We start from the raw sequence: 25,499 nt of genomic DNA, 5'->3' as shown, positions 1-25,499 counted from the left end.
TTCAGGTGGAGCAACTTGAAGACAGTAAACAATGGCATGTCATACAAAGCTTTGATAGGCCAAACTATGAAGGCAGCCTTTAGGGTATTGTGTTAAGAATTTAACTGCTGGGCAAGTGGAAATAAAGATCCTGACTTTAATGCGGCACTTTCAAGTGAAGTGATCACCAAAGTCATAAGTATTTATCCTGACTGGTTTTCAATATGGACCAAAGTGTTGGACAAACGTCAACAACTAGTTTAATATTACCATCCCTCCCTTTCAGCACACCTAAAAATATGATGTGCTACTTCACTGTCGGTTTTCTGTAGTATCAAGTGAAATTAGGCATATACACATAAAAATAAATTAGTTGATGCTGCTCTTAACCATTTTTGGCCAGCAACCTTGGAGTAAAGCTAGATTAAACTACACCTAAACCAACACTTAATCAGCGTTTAACAACCACAACAGCTAACAGTTAGCTTAGCTAACTGACATATTAGCCAAAAAAAAATATGCTTCACATCAAACAGCAAAAAAGGCCAGAGCAACATTTGAGGTTATTACTGGCCACCTGGCCAAACAATAAAGTATTCACTGACCTTTAGCTCTTATTCTCGCTCCACCAATCCCTAAAAAACATCTGGTTTTCAGTTTGTTTGCTGTTCGTGTTTCATCATTAGTTAGCATTAAGTTACCGGGTTGGTTAAACTGTGGAGGCCGTAAAATAGCTTATAATAGGTCGCGGACAACACCTGCCTGCTGCTGGTGGAGGAGGATGAATGAAACTCGACCATAACTTGCATTACGTTGGGTCAACACTATTGTACAAGTTATTAGAGAATCTGAAATCTCTGTAGAGCCGCACAAATTCGTTTTGTTTAAACAGATTTTGATTGAAACTTTAATTCGATGCAGTAGTCTGTAACAAATAATCTATTGTGAACATAATATAAAAACAACTAATCATATCTGTTGAGTTCCGACTTGTTGTGAATAAACAGAATATACAACCAGTCATTTCTCTTTTATTGGTGATAACATTTCACTGTAATTGAAATGAGCAGGTTAATATAAAAGTATATAACTTAAAGGAAGTGCCTTGTTACAGTAGTTTGTCACAAATTGTAGGTGGCAGCATTATAATTACAAATGTTGAAACAATAAATTATGTGCAGTCTCTAACGTATTCTAGGATACCTCATATTAACTTCTTCACAACTGCTTCAATGGTCAGTTTTATAGCATTCCTTTGATGCATAATCATAACTCAAAAGGGTCCCAGAGTGCACATCTTTTTATGCATAAGAGTTCATGATGCATGATAGGTCAGGGGTCTAGTATAGGTGCCAGCCCAACTTCTTCAATTATCTCTACTTAAAATAGTCTCATTGAGTAATTTTTGAAAAGAGTACAACATGATAAACAGCAATTCTAAAAGTCATGTTCTAATGATTATGCACACAAGCATTTAAAAGCTGACGAGAGTAGCAGAGGGGCTGTCAAACAGCATTCAAAGCAAATTTTACCTTAACACTGGATTTGCTACACGCACTACAATTTTGTGACATGGATGTTTTAACATAAGTAGCTGAAAGAAAAGCTGATGATGAGTGATAGAGTGGTTTGGTATGCACAACAGTGGCTTATTGGAAAATGCTTCCACAGGATTGTGGGGGCAGGCAATTAAATCCTTGAAGACTGAAATCAGGCAGCCCTGGCTCATCTTGCAAGATGTCAGAGTCAGTGAAGAGGTTAGGGTTGTTGAGATACATCAGTAACTCATCTGGGGCTGCAACAGTGTCAGACAGCATGGGATCAGGGTGACACATTTCCAGAGGTGAGTTCAGAGGCTGAGGATTCCCGTTTTGTTCTGAGAGCAGAGACGGGGACAAGAGAGAGAGATGCTGTTTCTGCTGTCATGGTTGTGTGGTTTATTACAGGTACTACTGAGGAAATGAGAGTGACAAAAATGTGATTTACATTGCAACAGAAAAAAGGAAGTACAGACTTGCTGTAGGACCACACAGACCAGAAGGATTTCTGCAAGATACTCAAAAATTTCATGCAGTGCCCATGCAATGAATGCATGCAAATAAATAAACAGTCATGTTTAGTATTTGTATTTTCTTTTCAGTTTGCTTAACTCATTTAATTGCTCAATTAAAAGTAATTGTCCTAAATTATAAGATGAAGTACAGCACTCAAGCTCAACTCATACTTTTGTAATTCCACATTTTGGGAAACACATGCACACTTATTCACTTTAACTATTAAATATGAGGCCACAGGAAGCAGCCATTTGTTTTATCTTAGCTTAAAGACTGGAACCAGTGAAATAGCTAGCCTGGTTCTGTCCAGTGGTAATAAAATCCTCCAACCAGTGGTGCTAAAGCTTGGTGCAAAGATCTGCAAGCAGTCAAGATCAGAATTTGCTGGACTGAAAGAGGAAAAATTATCGCTCTATGCATGACTTTGCGGGCAATGAAACATGTGTGTCCAGTGGACTGAAATTGAATCACTGTAAAATTAAATGCTATCGCTACCACAATTAGTCCTGATAACAATGATAACAATAACAAAATAACAGTAATGCAGCCACATTAGCTTTGATTTCTGGTCTGGTCATTACTCATGGTATTGTTTATGCTGTTTTTATTTTACAGTGTTTTTTAATTGATTTCAGTACAAACAAGAAGTTAAAGTGCTCAAGCATCAGAAGGTACAATCAAAGATCCCTTAAAAAAAAAGTTAGTAACAGTTTAGCTCAAACCAATCACCACCACACCAGTTAGTTTTATGTTCAGCAGAAGTAGCCAACAGCCCCACAGCTAATAATTTAGAAGTTCATAGCTGTCACCTGACATCTATCTACTGATTTCCTACACCACAAAGCCAAAATAGAGAGGGCAACACAAAGCTCTGTGACAAAGGGAGAGCGATCTGTCTGATGAGGTTTTCAGCCGGATGGGACAGCAAGGAGAGCTATGACTCACCAGCTGCCTCTCCACACAGGCTATTCATTGCCTCCAGGCCTTCACCCTGTGCCATGTCAGAGGACATGGGTGACCTAGCCTCCAGTGTGTTCCTACATGACCAATGACAAACAGTCATTACAACCAGTTGCTCATGACATAAAAAAGGCCATGGGTACACCGCTCCTTGCATGAAGTAAGTGCATTTCTAGTTTTTGTTGAGAGTTGTTGTGTCTGTGCAAATAGCACAAAATTAAAATGAATAAATATACTTACTCCTTTGAAACAAACATCAGCTTGGTTTTGATGTACTTTATGTAAGGACTGTCATCTGAAAGATAATGAGTTTAGATGTGATTTAATGAGTCACATTCATCCCCTGTGCTATCGACAAAGTGGAATTTTGCCAATGACTACTGCTAGCCAAAACACTGTCCAAACAACATGAACCAAAACTTGATTGCGGAAAGCAAAGTGAGTAATTAGATGTCCTTACCACCACTCTTCTCAGAGTAGTATTTTCCGAAAGCCTCATCTTTAGGGATGTTGGGATATAGGTAAAGCAGAGGATTTTCTGGGATATTTTCAGCTTCGAGGATCTGGAAATTCCTGATGATTTCATGGAAGGGTATCTGGCAAAGGTCAACTTTGGTGAAGGGCTCGACTGTCTTTACATCAGGCTCACCTACAATAGACAGAGAATGGTCAGTCAATGAAAAAAAGGCGAATTTAACTAGTAGGACAGGAAACTTGTATGTATTTCTGTCTGTTATGCAACAATTTCAAAATATTTTTCAGAACGATTATGAAGTAAAAATATCTCACCGGTTATGGAGGTTTCCACCCAAGAGAAGGTGATTCCACCAATGACGCTTCCACTGAAGCGCAACAGGAATGTGCCTCTCTGTTTTTTCTTCAGGAGGGACTTCTCTTTGCCTTTGCTCACAAACCCCATGATGTGGCTACAGTACAGATACAAAGTCTCATATAAAACAAGAAACTTCTTCCATTACCCAGGAATTAAAGGCATGGGTTGAACTGCTCTGTACTGAATCCAAGTTAGACTGTGTTGAGAAAACATACCCATCCCTCCACAGGTCTTCAAGGTATGTTTTCACCATCACCAAGATGCCATCAAACCACACCCAGAAAGTGTCAGGAGTACTCTCCTGTAACAAAAGAGGTGGAAAAGGTCATCAACACACACCTACAGAGTATATTTATAAAGAATAAACAAACAAAACTAGGGTGTGGCTCTGTGAGGCTGTAATTCTCATTGTACAGAAAACCAAATTGAACGATTGATAAAAGTTGAGGTGCAATGTTTGATTTTGATTCTAATCACTTAGTGACATACATACTATCTTCAACACAAAATACATGACGATATTGTAATGAGTTTTGCAAGTATTTGTAAATAAACCAAAACACTGAACAAACTGACATTTTGACCTGTTGATGGCACTAGACAAAAATCAGGGAATCACTAAAGTAACAACAATTCATCTCAAGGTCTGTACCAAAAGTAATGGCAATCCATCCAATAGTTGTTGAGCCATTTAACACAAAAAGTGGAAAAAAAAGTCAGGGGATAAGCAAAGACGAGAAATTTCGAGGCAAGATGTTACATCTAAAGTTAATCCCTTGAGCCATGCTGAAAAATATGTTCTACAATTCATTATTCTTACCTTGCTAAATTTTGACCAAGCTACTGTGCAGTTGTCATAGTTCTGCATCCTTCCTGGTGGGATAGAAAATAAAAAATGCATTATGCAACTCTCACTCACTGACATAATCTATAATAAAACATGCTTACAAGCCATGAAGGACACTGAATTATACTGTGCAGGCCTTATCATTATCTGAAAAATCAATGTGAACTTGGCACAAGTGCTGCAGGGTGTCTTCATAATTCCAATACAATACCATGAACACTCATTCCACTGGAGACAAGCAACAGTAATGTATATAAATTAAAAAGCTGTTGTGAAGCTGATTAAGTTTTGAGGGGTGACAGTGTGATCAAACTTTTTAGCTTTTTTGAAACCTGAAATGTTACTGTTTTTAGTTATTTATCTTTAAATGTAAAGACAATCAGTCTTAAAAGGCAAGATACCTTTTAGTAACTTGTGACAAAATCAGACCTGATATTATGTGACTCACACATGAATCAACTCAGACAAGCAACTGAAGCAGTGCATAGAAGCAGGATTTACCAAAGAGTTTGTTTGCAATCATTTCCAGCTGAGCATCATTCAGACCACGTTTAGTGGCAGAAAGAAACTGCCAGCTCAGCATCTCTCCAAACTGCGGCCAAGTGGCTGCAGGACAGTTGGCGAAGAACATGACGTCCTGGAGAAACATGCACATGAACACACTCATACAAAATTACTCCCCAATACCTTCTAATATCACAACTAAAAAGTGAAATACTTTATGGCGTGTTAGTGACAGGGATATCTCACCTTGGTGTCCAGACTGACCATGTTGAACCAGAGGACTGATGCCCAGGCACTCTGCTGCTGGCTGGAGTTGGAGATGATGACCACTGGGAGGGAGGAGGCCTAGATTGGGTGCCAGGAAAAAACAACTTTTATTTAGGGCCTATTTCCCTTATCAAAAAAAAAAGATATCATTTTTATACAGAATACATGTAGGGTATGTTTTTTCTAAAAGAAAACATGAAAAAAGCATGAGAAACTACACCTGTAACTCAACTGACAGGCCCTTATGCTCAAATACAGTGTTGAAGTAGACGATGTGAAGCTCCTCTGTGACACTGAGAGAAATCTGTCAACACCAAAACACACAGATTTTTATTTGGTTCTTCACATGTCCTTGAAGTATGAATTACTTATTTAAAGTGTACGCTCAGTTTCTTCAGGGTTGCCAAAGTCAACTCACATCACTGACTCCTTTGCCACCACCTCCAGACTTCTGCTCCTTCAGAGTCTACAGACAAATAATAGCACACAAAATTAGTCAAACAACGTTACCACCTGAGATGAAAGAGTGATTATTGTTGATTAAAATTTTCCTGCTGATGCTTGAGATTGTTTCATGTGTATGTGACAACAGTGAGCGTGAAGTATAGGACAGAATTTAATCCCTGAATAATTCATCTTTTGAAAGTGATTGAAAGGCTTTTTTTCCCCCTCAGTTGTCATTTAAGAGGTTTTCTTTTCACAAATCATTAACACTCACCAGATGTCTGAAGTCTGCCACCATGCCCCCACTCTGGCTCTCTGCCATGTTCAAGGCCTTGGTACTGGTCCCCAGAACATTAAATCGGCGATATCTACGAACATATCAGGTTTAGTAAAAACAAATTCGTGTCAAATTATGTATAAAAGTTAAAAGGTAAAAAGATACTCACCCTTTGATCTTAGGAGCCTCCCTAATTTCAAGGGGGAGAAAAACATATTAGTGACCACAGGGCAGCTGCAAAACATCCTCCTCTGCTGGCTGATATCAAGAACTAAAGGCTGCATGCTTTGCTCTGTGTGTAGTCAGAATAACTCACAATAACTACAGGAGGACTCTCACCTGTCCATGGACACATTCACTTTCATGGAGTGGTTCAGCTCAGGAAACTTAACGAGAAGTCTGAGAACATTAAATCAGGTGTAAGATTTCAGAACTTAGAAGACTAGAAGATAGCAAACAATAAAATGTGAGAAATATGAGTAAAAATAAGCAAGTTTACACTGTGGAACAACGTAAGTTTGATAGATCAAACTCACATGTTGGAAAAGGACAGAAGGCTTTGCATTAAATTATGATCTTCTCTTTAATATCATGATATTACTTTGGAACTGTTGTAATATTTATGTGGTGAACTACAATCTACCACCACCCATGCAAACTGAGTTTAGGTGGGTTTACCTTCACTACAACACTGTGTATTGGTCTGTTCATGTAGTTAAAGGTGCAGTGCATCATTATTATGATTGTTACAATAACTACATATTTCATTATGACAACTGTTACTGATTTCTATATCACAATGAATGTATTGTACCTAGAAAGGACTCTATATATAGATTAAGTCACAGAAATCAAATAGACTAAAGAAAAACATTGCATTGTAGTGATTGTCTGCATTAGCACACTGACCTGGTCTTGACAGAGAACTGGACATTTGTGCGGAGCACTAGGGGTCCTTTCCCCTGAGGCATTGATGGCTGAGTCTCGACCACAAAGGAACTTCAAGAAACAGAAAAACAATAACGTCAGGATTCTTCACAAGGACATCATAAGAGAGCGAGAGAATGTAAAAAAAAGTTTCCTAAAAGAGAGACCTCTTGAGTAAGTCTTTTAAAAGAGTATCTGCTCTCCTCTGCAGTGCAGGTTTTTTGGCCTTCACAGGGTCATTGGCATAGGACACTTTTTCAACCAGCTCCTCCAGCTTACTAAGAAACTCCTGTACCTGGAACAGACACACTGCCATACAGGTAAACCTACAAAAACAAAAGGAAAAGAGCAAAAGTGAGTACGTTCACACAGGTGTTGAAAAATGGAAAAAATACAACACCAACAAATGAAAAACACAGTGGTGATACTCTTGGTGGTGGGATTGGGAAAATCTCAAATTTCAGCTGTAAGGCATTTTCACAATTTCCGTCCTGACTTAGTAGTTTTATCAACTTAAAACAGCAGTTTTTTCCAACCAAGCAATTATTTTACATGGCAATTTTCTAATGTGATTATATAGAGTAAATGCCAAAGAATAAAAATGATGTGGAGCATGTGAGGACAAACACACCAGTTCTCAAGCGGATCCAGACAAACATTGTCTGGAGCACCAATGCAGGCTTTCTGCTGCCTCCTCTGCCACTCCACCAGCTCTTTCTTCACCAATATGTCGATCAGGTCCTCAGTCTTGTCCAGAAGCTTACTTAGGTCTGAGAGTGTGCTCTGAGAAAGTGATTGTGTGTGACAAAAATTGAAACAAAATAAAGAAGAAAAAATTATGAAAAGAACTGGCCTGAAGAGATAATGGTGTTATTTAAGAACATGAATCGCTCCATACCTTTTTACATTCATTCAGTCTGTTGATGAGTAACTGACATACTCTCATTTGTTCTTTCTTCACAGCCTCGTCTACCACAGCTAGTTTCCACAGTAGGATCACAGTTTCCATGCAAGACAGGCAAAAACAAATACAACATGTAGCTGTGATTCCTGTTACTAATAACTTCATTACTCATCCTCAGAGAACATTATCAGAGAATGGAAATATATTCAGAAGTTTTTGATCTGCTTACCTTCCATCTTGTAGGTTTGATATTTAAAATCAAACTCATCTTGCTGCTCCTCCAGACATATCATTGTATGTTCCATGCACTATATCCCAAAATAAAAAATAAAGAATCAACTGTATTATCTGCTATTATCTGCCATCCACATGCACAACATAGTGGCATAAAACAATATAATCTGCACCTGCACTTCATTCCTGAGGCCAGCCATTTTACGTTCAAAGTCCTGCTGGCTGCTTGTCTCCATGGCTTCCTGCTCTACGCGGAGAAACTGGACCTGAGACAAAGCAAAGGAGCAGGTATAAAGATATAAAGTATTTAGGATGGGATGCTGGGTCATCTTGTTGCAGAGAAAAAAATAAGTGTGAGTGAAAGTGGCAGTTAAGAGAATATCACTGCTTGGTGGAAAATCTTTGCTTTTTAGCCCACACACTGAGGGCTGTAGTTTGTATTTAGTGTAGCCCTTTCTAAACAACTGCAATTATATTTATCAGAACAACTGAAAACTGGCAAAAATGTACAATGGAAATTCCCAATGGACACCTTGGTTTGAATGAAGTTACAGTACTGCAGACCCACAAGATTCATGAGTCATATTAGATGATCTGATAAAACATTTGATTGTGAAAATGTCAGATGTCAACTGCCATTTTTATAGCAATGTGAGTAATTGTTTTCATTTGCTTGCTGTTTTCATTACAATGCCGTATGAGCAGCTGGGTGCGTCCCATCCATTACATTTGATGTGTCAATAAGTTAATGAAATGTTGTCCCAACCTGCTCAGCCAGATCAGCACTCTGCAGGATTTCCTTCTCTTTTTCCAAAAACCACAGGATTGTGCTTGCCAAAGCACACGGGTCTTCCAGGTACCTCTGTCAGGGGAGAGAGGTCATAAGGCTGTCAGAGTCAAAGTTAAGTACTTAAAAGTATAATGGGAGCAAAAACACTTACAATATTGATAAAAAGGGCTTGCTTTACAGTCTGACTATACTTGCAGCAGGGTAGAGGACTCAGGCAACATGCAAATAGGTACTCAATCACCATGCCAATCGATGTAAAGTGAGCTGATCAGAACCACTATGGTCCTCATATTTACAGTGGATATTTCCAATTTATAACAAAGATGCTTTTGTTTTCCACAAATCCCATTTCCACAAACCTGAAAGTTCTGTTTATAGCGTCTAATGTTGTGCTGGAGTAAGAACGACTCCTCCTGGACAAAGCGGCTGTGCTGGATATCCAGATTCTCCAGCAGGACCTGGAACAGCACCACAGCCAAATCATGATCCCGCGCTGCTCGATGCCTGAAGAATAAAAAACATGATATAAGTAGAGTATTTTACAAATGGGGTGATTTACTATAATTATCGAGTGGCATAATGTGGGCTGAATGATTTAAGGGTTAAAACAAAAATAGTGTTGCCTTACCACTCCTGCTTCTCTATCCAGGCTGACAGGTAGTGCCGAACATCCATAGGCAAAGCATCCCTGTCATAGAGCTCATGCAACTGCTGTCCGTACACAACAGGAAGCTGCCTCAGTCTCTCCCACTGGGTCATCCTGAGGTTGATCAAGTTAACACGAACATGAACTCAGCACACCATATTTATTGAGTGCGTGTAAAGTATAGGACTGCTTGTGCTAACCTCTCCTAGAATAATATCTCTGCTCTAACAGACAGTGCCATTAAATGCGAATGTTCACACAAGTCTGTAATCTGCAACTGACAGGGCACATGCAAAGTCTGTGGTGACTATATACTTACTGTATAACATGAAATGACAGCAAATTCTGTTTAATATGTGTTTAATGAGCTATTTGAGTGTATTTTATTTATATGCTTACCTGCAGACTCGCAGACAATGCTCGACCCATTAGTAAAAACAAATTTACTCACCTTATTGTATGCTGTCAGCACGAGTCCACTTAGAAATGTCGTAGTAACTTAACTGCTAGTTTAAAACAGGCGCATTGCTACCTCGCTTTTCGTGTTCCTAACTAGCTGTAAGCGCTGTTGGACGTTAGTAAAACAGAACTTCTAACAATATGCCTGCATGAGTGTTGTTGCCGTCGTCGTTTTCGCTTCCTTCTCTGTTTCATTGGACATCGACTTGTCCCTCCCGAGCAGTATCTCATCAGCTAACAGAGGGCGCCATTTTGGCTCTGATACATCTGCCGTTAGAGCACTTAAGAGCCGAAATGTTCGAGTTAAGTCGTACAGTTTCCGTGCGTGCTCAGAGGTAGCAGCTCATTGGTCGAGCCCGGAGCCAAAACAGCACTCACCATTGGCACACCCTCATGTCAATCTGTACGCTGGGGCGTGGTCAGCAAAATCGAAACTTACGGCCCAGTCTGGCGATTTCCCGAGAAATAATGTTATGAAAGTGGTGATGAAGCGAGCATGTGACGCACTTACTTTCAAATCAGTTATGTGTCTCCAATAGTCCAGTTTGAGTCAGAATAACCCACGCCACAGCTACTTTATATTTTAATAACAATGCACAATATCCTGTGTTTCACTTGACATTACGTTCATGTTTGTATGTAAAAAAAAAAAAAAAATAGCCAAATTGTGATAATGGTAAGGTGCAAGTACCAAGAAATGGTGCCTCAGTAAACATACCTACTTATTTGCGACCACTGCGCCTACCTAAAGAGCATGTTTAAAAGTTAACATTTTGTTAAATGGATATTAGGCAACTTTTATTTGACTTTTTTTTTCCAAATAAACAGTTTGTTGTGTCTCCTGAAAGAGAATGACTTGGTTTTAAAATAATAACCCTGGTATTTTTTCCACCCTCCTGGTACACCTGGCCCTTTGTGAACATTACTTATGTAATTTAAATGTAACAGTATTAGTATTTTTTTCATCTCTTCAGTTCCAACTTTCACCAGCTGATGTCGCTCTTTACACACATTACAGAAATGAGTTTGGATTTTGATTTAATGTAAGAATTTATAATTTGCATGCAGAGACTCATCATCATGGGGCTGTGGACGAGGCTGCAGAAATTCAGAGGTCCTGATTTTAAATTTGCCCACCACAACCCCACCTCACAAGATGTTTGGACTATCCATGAATTATGTACTTTTTTCAAATTAGTTTCATTTACCTTCCCTTAATTGATAACTTTGCAATAATATTCTCTGTAAATTGAGTATACATGGATGTACAAAATATAATAATGCAATCATGTGTAATTGTGTGTATTTGCAGAATGTAAAGTCCTTGTCAGGTTGTGAAAGTCTCCACATTCTCAAAGACCATGCAGAGGACCTCAAAGTCCTCCATAACAGCTTCAGTTCTGGTATATCGTAATATATCGTGGTAACATATTTTTCTCTATAAACAGAGTGACATGTTTAAAGTCTGTGTAAAGCAATAATAAATATGTGTGTTGAGTTTGTCACAGCACAGAGAAATGTGTTGTTGTTGTTGTTGCAGTGACTGGTCCAGGTTTCATCAAATTGTTCTGGCTGTAGAGAGTGTCAGCAACACAGCATGGACTATACAAGAAATAAATATCTATATGCTACCTAGGCCAGAGTCACACTGCTGCTGGAGCTTAAACGCACAAAGGTGTCAATGAATGATTTTCACTTAAACCAAAAAGTGTTAACTTATAATTAACAAATTTCCCTGATGTTTTGTTATATCCGTGGACAGATGGGAAAACCTGAGAATGAGCTTTCAAACTGAGATTATTTTCCTTCTAGACAAACAGACATCTTATCTAACACTATTAAATAGATCTTAAACTAGTGTATCTCCTCTAATTAAATCAAATCATTTTTCCATTACCTGGAAGCAGGCTGTGTGTTCTGTTTGGCTTATCTGATTAAACAAAACCCAGCTCATTCCCTATTTCTTTCCACTAAAATTAAAGAGCTAATGTGATGTATTTTTTATAGGTAGCTTCTAACTGTGGATTCATTGAGAAATTAAGTGGGGGCTTAGAGAGAGAAGTGCACACACACACACACACACACACACACACACACACACACACACACACACACAAAGGAGGACAGAAAATTGCCAAAGATGGAGACATTCAAACTGTCAAAGACACTGAGTTCACTAAACTGTGGGTGGAAAACCACAGAAGACACTGTGACTTCTCATTGTGTCTGTTGAGTGCTCCAGGATCCTGAAACCAAAGCAGCTAAATGGAACTTATACCTGTGCCTTAAAAATGTGTAACCTGCCATTTCACTGTGGTTCACTTTTAATTATTTGATCTTTGTAGCACATCAAATGCTTGTGGTAACACACGGCCATGAGTGACTTCCACAGCTCTTATCATAAACATACCTGCTCCTGGCTGGGAAGAATGCACGCAGCACCGTTTGGACAGGAGGCTGAGGACCTTTGCAGGGGTGAGCAGGCAAGAGTTTCCTTTCAAGAGCATTCCTTCATCTCTGTGTCTGCAGTGCCTGTTTTTACTTTCTTTGTACAATACATTGTGTATTTCAAACTCAGTTGGTAGATGTGGGACCTTCAGTGTGCTTCTAATGTAAAGCTACCTTGCCACCAGTAACACCGATATTAGCCTCAGCCTAGTCAAGTGCAATAAAGACTGTTAAACTCTCAAATATACAAATTGAACTTTAAATTTCATTGTCCTTCTAAAAAAAAGGAAAAAGACACAAAAAATAAGTTAATAAAACAGTTTAACAATTACTCAATGACAGAATACTGCAGTTAATTATTTCTTCCACACAAAGGTATCCATTATTTAGACTTTTTTGCCATGGTCCACTGTTTTGTTTGGAAATGTAGGTGACGTTTTTTGATGTTGCTGATCACCCTGGGCAGATTGGATGGTTAACCACACCTGTCATCAAGGAGCTCATCAGTCTATTGGTGTGCATGATGTATAAATATGGGTGTGGTTTGTGGTAGCCTTGCAGCCTAGCCTTTCATTTGCCACAGTCTCACTGGTATTCTACAATCCAATCAATATGAATGTGCACTTAACTACCACACTGACAGTCTCTGTATGCACACAGATTTAATATACAGTTTATCGACATTTACAGAAAAAAACATATAAAACAACAAAGTTTACTTGTCCATCTACTGTCCCTGCAATTACACCAGAGGCGAGAATGTGACTGATGTGAGAAAACATTTTGATGTGAGGGAAGAAAACAAGAGTGATGAAGGACAGTGAGCAGAAGACACTGGATGGATGGCAGAAACAGAGACATGAGGGACTGACGGTTTCATTTCCTGAGACCAGTTCTTCAAAAGTTGCTGCTTAATATGATAAATTGTTCAATTATTTTATGCATCATACACAAAGAGAGCTATTGTTCCAAAAGGTTCAAAGCTTGCATTTTTATATATTATTGAGAATGAATGTGTAATTTTCATCACATTTTAGGCTCAACTGACATCGTCTTCAATGAAGAATAATTAGACCTAGATCATAACCAATTTGTTACTCTTCATCCGTGTCAGTTAACAAACATTGATCCTGTGTCACTGTTTAAAAAAATGTATGAACTAATCACAACGATATTTATTGCTAAAGCTTTACAGGCTGTCTTATTGATCCTTCGGTCTACTGGATAGTGATGACGCCCTCCTCCCAGCTGAACTGGTTCACCAGCACGTCATCTTCCTGCTTCATTGAGTTGAGCAGGTACTTGACGCCAGCTTTGACGCCGGTCTTCACCCCAGCACCCAGCGCGTAGCCCGCCACCCCGGCGGTCCCCCCCGTGGCAACCATGAGAGCATCCGTGCCGAGGTCAACGGCGCTGAGGATGGCTCTCTCCTTGGCTGTTTCAGAGCAGTTGACCGAGGCATAATACACAGCTGTGCCGAGGTTGTAGAGGGTGCTGACCGCAGGGATCCACTCCACCACGTTGTACACACGCTCCTCGCTTTTGTTGATGCAGCTCCTCTGGGGGCTTCGCTTCATCCGTCGGCCAGAGGCAGAGGGGATCGAAACATCCTCCTCTGCGCTGCACTGACGGATCCAACATTCATGCTGTGTGGATTCAGACGGCAGGACGCGACTACCTTTCTTAAACACTGCCTCATACTTCCCAGGTTTGAGCAGTCCACTGCCGGTCACTCCAGCACACAGGACGCCCAGTCTCTCACAGGTGCTCACAGCCTCTTCCAGATCACCTGTGGCTCCTTCCACAGCTGTTCCCACCAGCATGGTTCCACTCACCCTGGCCCAGCCCTCGCAATGGCCTTCCTGCTTAGAGGAACCCTCTCCCAGCATGGCCAGCTGCTGGATGTTAAACATCACAGCCTCTATGTGGCGCTCTGCTTGATCCCTCTCTGAAGGCGAGGCGGCCGATGGAGGTGCAGGCGTAGAAGTAAACTTTTTCATCCTCCTCTCTATCAGACCCTCCACCTCCATCAGGAGCTCCTCGGTATCCGCCTCTCCCAGCAGGTTGTACAGTTTGAGCACCAGGGTTTGCGCCTCCCGTGTGCAGCCTGCCACCACCAACACGGGCACTAAAGAGAGACCCAGCAGCTCCTGGGGGAACACGGAGGACGACGGGTCATCCACGGTGCTGGCAAATAGCAGCTCCTCACAGCTCACGTTCCGCTGGATGTGGAGATGATCTTGAATCTGCCACCGCAGCTTCGCCCTGAGGTTTGATACTATATGTTTGGCAGATCGCACTCGCTCCTCTTTTTGTGCAAACACTGATGCAGGACCAGGGTTTTCTGCAGATGGGAGGCCAAGCTGGAGTTGGGATCCCAGGAGAGACTGATGCTCCTGTCTGTCTGTCTCCTCGACCTCTCCATGGAAGTCAGTTCCTGGAAGGAGACTGTTTCTCAGCGCCAGAGGAGGTGGGACCCTGCACAGAGCCTGTTCATTCAGCAGGAGCTGGATCACAATCAGCCACTTCAACTTGGAGGACATCATTCCAGTCTTGTTACAGCTTTTCTCCAAAGCCACTACATTTAACACGGGAGTGTAAAGAAAAACAAGCCAACAACAAAACAAATGAGTTCTCATTGTGCATAGTGAACACACAACTTGGAGCACGAGTTATTTGCTTAACGTAACTTCATTCTAAACCAAATCCTGCACTCGAGTATGTTTGTCTTTTACCCTCACAAGGGGATTAATTGGCTAGTACGAGTTACTCTCCAGATGCAAAAAAAAAAAGCATTAAATGACTCATAAATTCTTATTTGGTAATGTTTCTAGTGCTGCAATTAATTGTATGGTTTGAGAGCTTTAACACAGTTCACCTGCAAAAAAAGCCTAATGTGCAGTAAAAAAAAAAGCTTATTATGTAACATGGTGAAAACAGAGTTAGTCCCTCTGAGACTGAAGTTATGAGTGAAAATATTTCAGCGTCAAGATTCTCACATCTGAGCAGAGCAGCGGTCAAACACAGTTGGAGTCCACTTTATACACAAACAAAACAAAAATCCATGTTTTAAAATTGATGTTTTTCAATGTTTTTTAGCAATGCAAGACGGAGCGATGCCTCCTATTACAGAGCCTCTACACTGGGATGAAACATTCATGCTCATGTTCTCTTTTTCCTGTACTGACTGCAACTAAAAATAGAAATGTTGTTCCACCCACAACTGCATAATTTCATTGCATGTTTTGATCCTGTGTCTAGCACCTACCTTAATGATAAACAGATCTGGAGTCCGGAGTGCAGCGGTGCGACCAAGATGGCTTCAGTATGTAGGATGCTTTTTTGTTTGCCTTTATTCCCTTTTTTTCTCAAAACATGCATAGCAGTCTTCTTTCTCTTTGCCGCCAATGAGAATCTCCTTCTTTACACGACATCCTACAGCCCTCCCTCTGTCTCATCAGTCTTTCAGCTCCCTCTTCTCTTTGGCCTCATTGCTCAACAGGGAGACCGGGGCTTGAATATTGATTCACGTGGGGAAAGTCCATGTGTTCCAAAGCAGTTTTGTTTGCATGGCCTGCGATCCTCTCATCCCCCCCGTCCCTCTGTTCCCTCTCTCTCAGGCAGTAGGTTTTGTTTTTGACCCAGATACTTGAAAGAAACCTTTCCCTCATGCCGTGAGCAAATTTATCTCCTATAAAGCCGGAGACGAGTGAGGAAAACACAGGGCTATCTGAGGTAAAGACTGATCCACTCACAAAAATAGGATCTGAAATATATAGAACTCAACATCATAACAGGTGTATGTTTGTTACTGCAGACCTGTTCACTATCATGTATTTCTACATCTTTATACATCACTTTTCTGCACAAACTGTATTTAGAAAATGACTTCTTTATTTTCTGAAGCGCCATTAACTCCCACTATAGAAATTGTTGGCAAAAGTCCATCTCCGTGGCGATCAGAGCACCCAGAATAGCCTGACTTTACCCTGGAGCATGCCGTCTCTGCCCAATGAAAGCCATCTATCTCCAAAGAGTGAACTTTTCATGAGCTAAGACAAACAGCCCTGTTTTCATGCAATGGTGGTAGGATTTTGAACATTGGGACACTTCATCCTTCAATTTATCTAAATAATTCAAAATCAATTGAGTGAGATGATGATGAAATCTGAGATGTGTAGTTTTCACCTGATAGCAAAGATATATTGTAAAGTGAAAGAATAGCGTCAGAAATGTCACTGTCACAGAGCAACACTACATTTTTCAATGGAGCACAAGCATAAAACTGATCGTCATCTCTACACGGTTTCAGCATGCATGCCTCTTCCTGTTCTACTTTATTTAGATGCAAAGAATTTTTCACTTTGTTCCCCTCCCCACTTCTACTATGCCTTCCTTCCTCTCACTTCCTTTATACTCTTTCTTTTGCACTTTTACACACACACACACACACACACACTTCTTGCCTCACACAAAAATGGCTTTATTCTGTTAGAGTACTCCAGTGCTTTTCCCCTCCCTTCCAAAGAGAAAGGACAAGGCTCATTCAAGACCAAATGGCCCAGGGCAGCCAAAAACACGCATCAGATTCAACATCGTGGCACGAAAACCTGTGTTAGAGCTAATTTACTCACAGTCTTGTATCACATGTGAGTCATTTTCCCTTCATAATCAGAATGTTTTTGTAAAGTTTTCTTCTTGCTTTTAAAGGTGATGCCCAAAAGCCTCTATATAAAGTGCTGTATTTTGAGTATAGTTAAAATTAAATATAAATAAATTCCAAGTACAGCCAATCATCTGCGGAAAAATACTCGAGTACCTAATCATCTTGTCCTGCTGCATTTTAGTATGTATTCCTATAGGCAAGTTAAGGCATGTTCAGTTGTGCAGCACCTTTCAGCAACAAAACAACTGAAGTGCTGTAGACAAGACATAAAAAGGCATTAGGAGAAGAGGTAAAAGATACACAAGGTGATTTAAAAAAAGACATTAAAAAGTGCAAGACAAAACAGGACATAAAAATAAGCTAAGATTGAATGAAATAGACGAAAGAGGAGACTAAAAGTGACAGTGTAGCCTCACTGCAGGCCAGGATATGAATAAATAGTCCAGAATTTAATATAATCAGAGGAAATGACAAACAGGAAAGTTTTAAGCTCTCATGTAAATGAACTGAGAGATGCAGCAGACCTCTTGTTTTCTGGGAGTTTGTTCCAGGTATGTGGTGCTTAAAACTGAACGCCTCTGTTTGATTTTGAATCTGGGGACAGCAAGCAGGCCCGAGCACCCGAGAGCTCTGGATGATTCACAACGTAGATGATGAGATGCTTTTGGCTTGTGTGTGCGATTCGTTCTTGCTTTATAAACCAACAGAAGTATTTATGGTGCGCGATCGTTTGGCTGAGATGCTTTCACAGCACTAGGGGGTGATGTGCTACCACAGAGGACACTAGCCGATACCATCCCCCTTCCAGGGCTGAGAAATCCAGCAGGACTCTTGTTTGTCCTTCAGCTAAAACTCCACCACAGACAGAGCAGTACAGAGGCAGAGGATGGGGTTTAAGGGTGTGGTGTATCATTAATTACCTCTGATCATGGCGCGACACTGGGTGTAGCTGAAACAGGAAAATAAGAAAAAAAAATGTGGAGGTCTAACAGCACACATAAATATCCGTCTAAAAGCATTTTCTTCTCAGAAAATAGATATAACTGTAAAATGATTATGTGGAGCTTTTTATCGTGGGACAAACACATTACTAAACAAGCACGATGATGGTGTTGACGTCTTTCCCTTAACTGGTTTTAGTGGAAAGCTGTTAAAGAGTTGTGTTGATGGAGAAGATGCATTAAATGGTTACGTTAAATGTGAAAGGGGTCCTCAGCTCTAGTTTTAGCATCTTTCAGCTCATTGTTTTGGTTTCACAGCCCACATTTTAACTGCCTTAGTTCACGCTCACTGCTCTCATCAGTGTAGCTCAGCAGCAGCTGTTTTCAGGGAAAAAGCTCTTAAAACTCACTGTACCCTACCTGCTCAGCACCAAGTGACAGACAGGCAGAGTTAGTGAGTGGCTGGTGAACATGGTGGAGCATTTAGCAGCTAAAGAGCCAAATACTTTCCTCAGGAGTTGATGGAGACCAAAAAACACAGCTAAAAGAGGGTGAATGTAAGATTTCCATTCACCAGGTGGACAGAAACGAATGCGAAAGCTGCTCCATAGAGGTCTGGATGTGTAAGTAGACAGCTGCTTGCTGAAAAGTTTGCAGTATCAACTTACTAAGGTGATGATCTGTCAGTGTTGTGTTTGCAGCTACTGTAGAGAAAATCATTAAGATCATTAGGCTAAAGCTGAAAAGTGACACACAGTGTGCAACCTACAACTTAAATATGGAGTCACCGGGTGATGAAGCCCTCAACATGCTCTTTGTTCTCGGCTTTCTCACTCACCGAGCCTGGACATAAGGAAGCAGCCCACTGGCTTTCATCAAGTGAACTGTGTGAAAAATACGACACCTCACCTGCCTGCTGTGTGATCCAAAAAGTACGATGATTAATTGGAACACTGTTCACACGGCCATATCTGTGGGGAAATGAGTAGAATTGACACTTGCTGATGGATAGGAATAACCCCCAGAGTCCAATCAAAAATGATCAGAACGTGCTGATGCAGGCTGCTGCTCCACACACAGCAGAGGTCCGATTAACCAGCAGGGTTTGTGTCTTCAGAGCATTAACTCGTTTGACGTGAGTTACCATTGTGAGTCATGATCACACTGATAATCCCAGAGCAATTATCATGTTTGAGTCTGTCTTGTGTATATAAACACACATCGCCATATTCACCATAATGTTTTAGGTGTAATGTCTTTAATTCGCACTATCACAGCAGTTATTCTAAAATACGAATCCGAATCAGAAGTGGAATGAATTAGGTCACATGGTTTTTCTCTTTAAAACAAGCCCGTAGTTTATCCTGCACATAAAACAGTTTTTGCTGGAAAATCAAAAATACTTGGATAGCAGACAATAAATGTGATATATTTGGAAATTCACAAACTGGTGCCAACCAATTAAAACATTTTCAGCACGAAACGAAAATTTAGTTTGAATCAAAACCAGAATTTAGCCTCTTCCCTCACACAGGACTGAAATGATTTCCATCACACATGCTGTGCAGTTCTTCCATGCAACCATTATATTCCAGCCCTCTGCTGTCCTGACAGTCAAACCCATGGCCTCTTTGATTAGAGAAGTTAGGAACTTCAATTAGTGATCGCAAAATCTCAAGATTATTCCTGGCTGGACTGGCTGAAAGTCCAACTTGGTTTTACTCTAAGATAGTTGCTATGGTTACAGTCTCAGTTTATAAACCAACACGGATGAGACCTTAAAGTGACCAAAAAAAGAAAATCTGAAAGCATCTGCACTTCATGACAACTGGGCAGCTCCATCTCCTGAGGAAGGTCATGTGACATGATCAAAAGCTCCAGAACAGCTGGAAGAATTCCTCTTACAGCTGAGGAACTTCAGCTGTCGACAGATTGAGGGTTTTTGGCCCAGATTCAATATTATTTTATTGTTTGGTTACTTCATAACATTTCTTTTATTCATATTTTTTCCCTTTACTTTGGCTGCTGCGATGATAAAATATCTTCTTGTTATCTCACAAATTATTGAATTATTAATTATCATCATTATTAATCAACACTGAAAACCCCCCTTGGTTGACGGACTGCTGCAGGTGAACCCCTGCTAGTTGCACCTGGAAGCTGCCTTGTTAACTTCAGTCACCAACACACTGTCAGGAATGTTAAAACCAGTTTGTCAAGTTTGTCCTGGAGTGAGGAGGAGAGACGTCTTGTACAAACACGAGCGCACGCTTCACATTTCAAGGTAACTCATCTTCCAGATGATTAGATGTGTTGCGCGTGATATGAGAAAGTGATCCAAAGACCTTTAGAGGTGTTAATCAGGCGTGACTGATTCATTCTCCTGGGGTTAAGAACTAAGCACACACACACACACACACACACGCACACACACACACACACACACCATATAGTTCTTGATTTTAATTGTGATAAACCAATCAGCACTTGTTCCAGGGGCTTGCTCGTCATCTGTGTGCCTCTGTCTGCAACAGTTCATTCTTGTAGGGTTTCTGATATGCTGCATTTATGCAAAGTGTGAACTAAACATATATTTCTTACTTCCCACTTGAGCATGGGCTCCAACATAAACAAGAAGTTCTCCACCTTCATAACATTTTCCCCCTGCAACGTAGCAAGTCGTTGTTTTTATTTATTTACTTATTAATATTGTTATTTATTTTATATATTTCTTGGCTGGAAACATTTGCCAGGCAACCAGGGAGTCTCCAGGAAATTACTGTGCATGGCCAATAAACAGTTTGACACACCTGTAACAGAGCAATTTGTTCTTTTGCACTTCCCTCTTTATATACTGATTAAAAAATGAAGATATAAAATGTTTATGACTGAGCTTTAGAGGTGCTGGTAGGCAGCTCTTGTTACCTTTGAAGACAGGCTAGCTGTTTCCTGCTGTTTCCAGTCTTTGAGCTTAGCTAACCAGCTGCTGGCAGTAGCTTCATATTTAAAGTGCAAACATGAGAGCAATCTTCTCATGTAACTCACCCAGAAAGCAAATATGCACAATTCCAAGAACTACTTTAATGTCGTAGCTCCCAACTGGCTGGTTCAAATGTGAGAAAGCATTAAAAGTGATGAGCTCATTACATGTTTTTCACTCTCACTTTATTCTGCAAAGTAACACTTAAGTGCAGCTGTAAGACTAACAGGCGATAAAGCAGGATAAACAGAGTCATATAAGGTTGTTTTTAACTGCGACTACAGGATCTACATCCCTTCTCTGCTCAAAACCTCCGGCGTGACCAAGTGCAGTGCCAGGTGGCTCCTGAACACTTCAGCCACAGCGTGCACACAGTTTCCGAACAAAATGCAAAGCTTGAAGTCAATCAGGCAATCTGAAATTAAGTGTGTCATTATGGTTTTAATGCAAGTAAGCTCGTGTGTGTGTGTGCCCAACCTCAGATGCAATGGAAAAACAGTTTTTCTAATACAATTTAGAAATTGTTTATTTGATAAGCGAGGAAGAAAACATTGAAGGATTAAATGTTCACAAACAAAAACTGTTTCACTTAATGAGCCACAAAAAAAGCATGGGTTAGCACTGTGTGTGCAGGGCTGGTGGCTGCTCAGATGTGACCTCATGAGTTCCAGGTGGGTGTAATCAGACTTTTGACTTGTTGCGCGTGGAAGGAACGGGTCAGTCCGAAGGCTTCCGCTTGTCATTTGAGTGGTCATTGATTCAGAGAACGTGGGAGTTGTTTGGCTCTCTGCGCTCACACACCAGTCAATGACAGTGTAGACAAAACAGCAATATCCGTTTGGTCGCAGGGCGTGCGCCGTTTCCAGATCTCACACACGCATGCACGCACACACACACCCTATAGTTCAGATTCACAGCAATCATAAGCAATTTTAAAGCTTATTTCATTAAATAACCACAGGTGAAAATATTGCACAACATTTTTATTTTCCTCAATTGGCTTATTAGGACTGCATCAAAAAACAACTTTTTCAGTTATTCAAAAAAGACAGAGGAGAAAGATGCTTCAAAGTGTGTGTGCGTCGCGGTGGGATGGGGGTTTGGGTAGCGGGTGGAGCTCTAATTGGATTACAAATGAGCTCAAGGACTATAATAATTGAGGTAGAGAGGCTGCTGAGCGGAAAGCCATAATTTGAGTCGACACTGAGCTCCGTTAATACCGAGTAAACTGCTGAACAGATCCCTGGTTTACACTGCTGGATCAGATCAAGATTAAACTGTTCACAGGTAAGACTTTCAGGTTATTTTCATTTATTTGCTGTACATTATTGCCATGAAGGAGCATAATGACATCACGGTAGGTTGCTCTGTTTACTCAGAGACGTAGTAAACACACTGTACCAGCCTGCTTTCTGTAATCTTTGATAATACTGAGGTGGTTTGTTGGATGAAGGAATGAACTGATTGATTGTCAGGGCTGGTTTCTAATCTCCATTACAAAAACTCCTCTCTACTGTGTTACAGTGTTTAACCTTACTAATGAACTCAGTTACTGCCTGCATCAGTATTCATCAAGAGCAGATTTCTTTCTAACACACTGTTTGAGACTACAGTCTCTGAGGCTATGTCAGCATGAGAATGTTGTGATTTATGTTGGGACATTTTATTGCTTTTTAATAATTTGTTGGAAGTATCCTGTCGGCTTAAGAACTGAGTAGTTGGGTGCTAAAACCCTGAGACCCTTTTTGTTTAGTGAAGGAATAATTGATTTCTAGGGATTTCTCTGAAAGAACTGTATTGTGTAAACCCAAGGACTTCTATATTCATCATTTATCTGTATTAATAAACTTATATTGCATGCTTGCTGTCAAACTGCTCATTTTTGCATGTTCTGCTGACCTGGAATTCATTTATTGTGAGCTGATCAATTTAATACATTTTAGATTTAAATCATTGCCTAATAAGTTCTTTCCGAGAAACTTATAAGGAAAAAATTAGGAAACCTGTTGAACTTTAGATTCATAATAAGGCTATAAAACACGTAGTTAATCAATGCAGAACTAAGGCACCATAATGAATCAATGCAGGATGAATCATAAGCGCATTTTGTCACCATGACTTTGAATTAATTCACAGGTTCCCTTATTAAGAAGTGTTTCCATAGTTTACAGACCAACAAAAGCATTTTCAAAGTGTGGTTATTAGTCCATACAGGATAGACAGATTCAATTTAAGAGAATTAACAGACAAACATGTTGAAGAAGAGGCTGTGATTGCTGCAGGGCATTTTCAGATATGGAGTTCTCTTAATGTGTGTGTGTGTGTAAAATTCATGTTAAAAATTGTCTGTGTTCAGCCGTAAATGTCAGGTATCACTTCACATGCAAGTTAATAAAGGATTGAGAGGCACTCCCTCACCTCTGAAGTTCATAGTTCAACAACTTTAAAACTGCCACTTAGATAAGAGCGCAGTGTGTGAGAGGAGAGCTGAGAGCTGAGGTAGCTTTTTTGTGAGCTGAAGAGCTGAGAAGACGAAGCAAAGCACGATTGTTTGAAACCCCGAAAAAGCAGCAAGAAAGCAGAAAAGTTGAAAATGCCCAGAACAATGAATGTCAAGGTATCTGAACCCTCGGATTATGTGACACTAAATCTAAAAAGTCACAGCTTTTGCTAAAACATAAGAAAATAAAGCTTGGGTTTTTTGTTTTTTGTTAACTAAGATTGGGCACAAAATACGTTTGTACACAGTCAAATGCTTTGCCACAGGGACACATGTCTGCTTGGACAAAAACTGTCTGCTTGAACTCTGATGTACTGATTCACATTTCAGTGATGGAGAGAACTTCAAACTGCAGCACTCGTGCTTCACTGGTCCTTTTACTCATCCTCGCCCTGTTTCCTGCGAGGTCTTGGTGTAAGGAAGAGCCCTACAGATTGCTGACAGAGGTGAGACTATACACTTACATGATATTTACCAAGTCAAGTGAGTTATGGCCTGATCCTCCAGGTCGCTGTAACAGGCTAACAAACGACATTTTTTTGTCTTTCAGGCTACGCCAGAGTGCTGCGTTAGCGGAGATGCAGAGCTGAAGAGATTTGGTGACATCGACTATGACAGCTTCGTGAGCCTAATGGGGAGGAGAAGCGCCGCTCAGCCAAACAGTGAGTCATTCAGGAATCACCTCGTCCTACTCTCCCTCACTGACACTGGAGCTCATCTAACCCCAAACTCTTATAGCAGGTCACAGAAACACCACGATGTCAAGAAAAAGTTAGAAAGCATCTTATATTTTGCTGTAATGACCTCGCCTGTAGCTTCGTGGCATTGTAAAACATTTTATGTCCATCTTATGCAGGACACGTGGATCATGTCCTCGCTGCTCTGCTGGGACGGAGAACAAGTGAGTGATTCTAGCAACACTGAACTCAGCAAGTCATAAAATCGATATATAATATATGGATATTATACTTGAAGTTTATGAGCCTCATATGAGTGTCCCTAATGTGCATGTGTCCCAACGTCACAGCCGGACCAATACTTGACCAATTTGAGGTCGATATAAATGAACAAAAATTGGCATTTTTGATGAATATCCCCAAATGTAGTTATTACACAACTGTAACCAAGATATGTACTAAGCAGGACAACACAGAGTAAAAAAAACAACAACTTGGTTTTAGATGAGCCACCATTACTGCAGTTGCAAACCTACATGTAACACTGCAATTTATTTATTAATATTTTTTTTGTGCAACAAAGTGTTTTTGCAACAAATCTGCTGGCTGCATCTGCCTGCTGATATTTTGCCAAGCAATAATGTGTTTAGTCCGGTCTGGATATGAAGCCAATTTGTTGTTTGGTATTCACAGTTCCGCATATTTGTCCATCTTTCACTTGTAGCCGTGGTCTACAGTGACTGGCTGCAGTGTTGCCAATTATTTTCAATGCAAAGTAGCTTAAGCCTGCTCTAAAAGTCACAACATGACCACATGCAATAATTTGCATTTTCACAATGGTGTTACTTAACTTTCTTAAAATGTTGCATATATGTAAAAAGTTAAGGAAAATAAGGAAGTGTAGTAAAAGTTAATGACTCGAACTGGCCTGACTGCTGACTCACTCACAGAGCGCAGGTAAGTTAGAACCTGTTTTTCTGGAGCAGGAATGGCTTGTCCGTGTGCCGAGGAGTATACACAGACAAAGAGAAGCCGGCTCAACAATCATGCAGGGAAGAGGTAAGAGACTTGACCCATATCCTCCCTGAGATTAAAAATAACAATGATAATAATTTTTGTGGCTCAAGCTTTTCCTAACCTTGTCCTCTCTATTCAGGTCTCAA

General features: G+C 40.4%; 2 protein-coding genes across 2 annotated transcripts; both read right to left on the bottom strand.

Moving 5' to 3' along the window:
* Positions 1 to 994: 994 nt before the first annotated feature.
* On the bottom strand, positions 995 to 10,315 carry stat2 (signal transducer and activator of transcription 2). Its single transcript, XM_041962455.1, has 24 exons — positions 10,117 to 10,315; positions 9,648 to 9,779; positions 9,379 to 9,523; positions 8,996 to 9,091; positions 8,403 to 8,495; positions 8,225 to 8,303; positions 7,990 to 8,069; positions 7,723 to 7,874; positions 7,259 to 7,417; positions 7,074 to 7,163; positions 6,504 to 6,563; positions 6,334 to 6,354; positions 6,162 to 6,255; positions 5,862 to 5,909; positions 5,664 to 5,747; positions 5,423 to 5,521; positions 5,174 to 5,309; positions 4,646 to 4,698; positions 4,041 to 4,126; positions 3,783 to 3,919; positions 3,454 to 3,642; positions 3,234 to 3,288; positions 2,979 to 3,070; positions 995 to 1,855 (listed from the first exon to the last, which is right to left on the bottom strand). The coding sequence occupies exons 2-24, from the start codon at positions 9,776 to 9,778 to the stop codon at positions 1,629 to 1,631; spliced, it is 2,406 nt and encodes an 801-aa protein (XP_041818389.1). The 5' UTR covers position 9,779; positions 10,117 to 10,315; the 3' UTR covers positions 995 to 1,628.
* A 2,990-nt stretch (positions 10,316 to 13,305) lies between these two features.
* apof (apolipoprotein F) lies at positions 13,306 to 15,968 on the bottom strand. The gene is made up of 2 exons (XM_041961209.1): positions 15,841 to 15,968; positions 13,306 to 15,150 (listed from the first exon to the last, which is right to left on the bottom strand). The coding sequence occupies exon 2, from the start codon at positions 15,116 to 15,118 to the stop codon at positions 13,790 to 13,792; it is 1,329 nt and encodes a 442-aa protein (XP_041817143.1). The 5' UTR covers positions 15,119 to 15,150; positions 15,841 to 15,968; the 3' UTR covers positions 13,306 to 13,789.
* Between the last annotated feature and the right edge of the window lie 9,531 nt (positions 15,969 to 25,499).

Source organism: Chelmon rostratus, chromosome 2 (assembly GCF_017976325.1).
Source record: "Chelmon rostratus isolate fCheRos1 chromosome 2, fCheRos1.pri, whole genome shotgun sequence".
In the NCBI taxonomy this organism is placed as follows: domain Eukaryota; kingdom Metazoa; phylum Chordata; class Actinopteri; order Chaetodontiformes; family Chaetodontidae; genus Chelmon; species Chelmon rostratus.
Note: the sequence above shows the minus strand (reverse complement) of the source record. Positions and strands in the feature narration are given on the sequence as shown.

Bases quoted from the DNA above. Each gene is read 5' to 3' on its own strand.
- stat2 (XM_041962455.1), bottom strand. From the start codon at position 9,778: ATGACCCAGTGGGAGAGACTGAGGCAGCTTCCTGTTGTGTACGGACAG. The intron at 8,496-8,995 runs GTTGGGACAACA...GCTTTGTCTCAG, and splicing joins GTGCTGATCTGGCTGAGCAG to GTCCAGTTTCTCCGCGTAGA. The intron at 4,699-5,173 runs GTAAATCCTGCT...CTATCCCACCAG, and splicing joins GATTGCAAACAAACTCTTTG to GAAGGATGCAGAACTATGAC.
- apof (XM_041961209.1), bottom strand. From the start codon at position 15,118: ATGATGTCCTCCAAGTTGAAGTGGCTGATTGTGATCCAGCTCCTGCTG.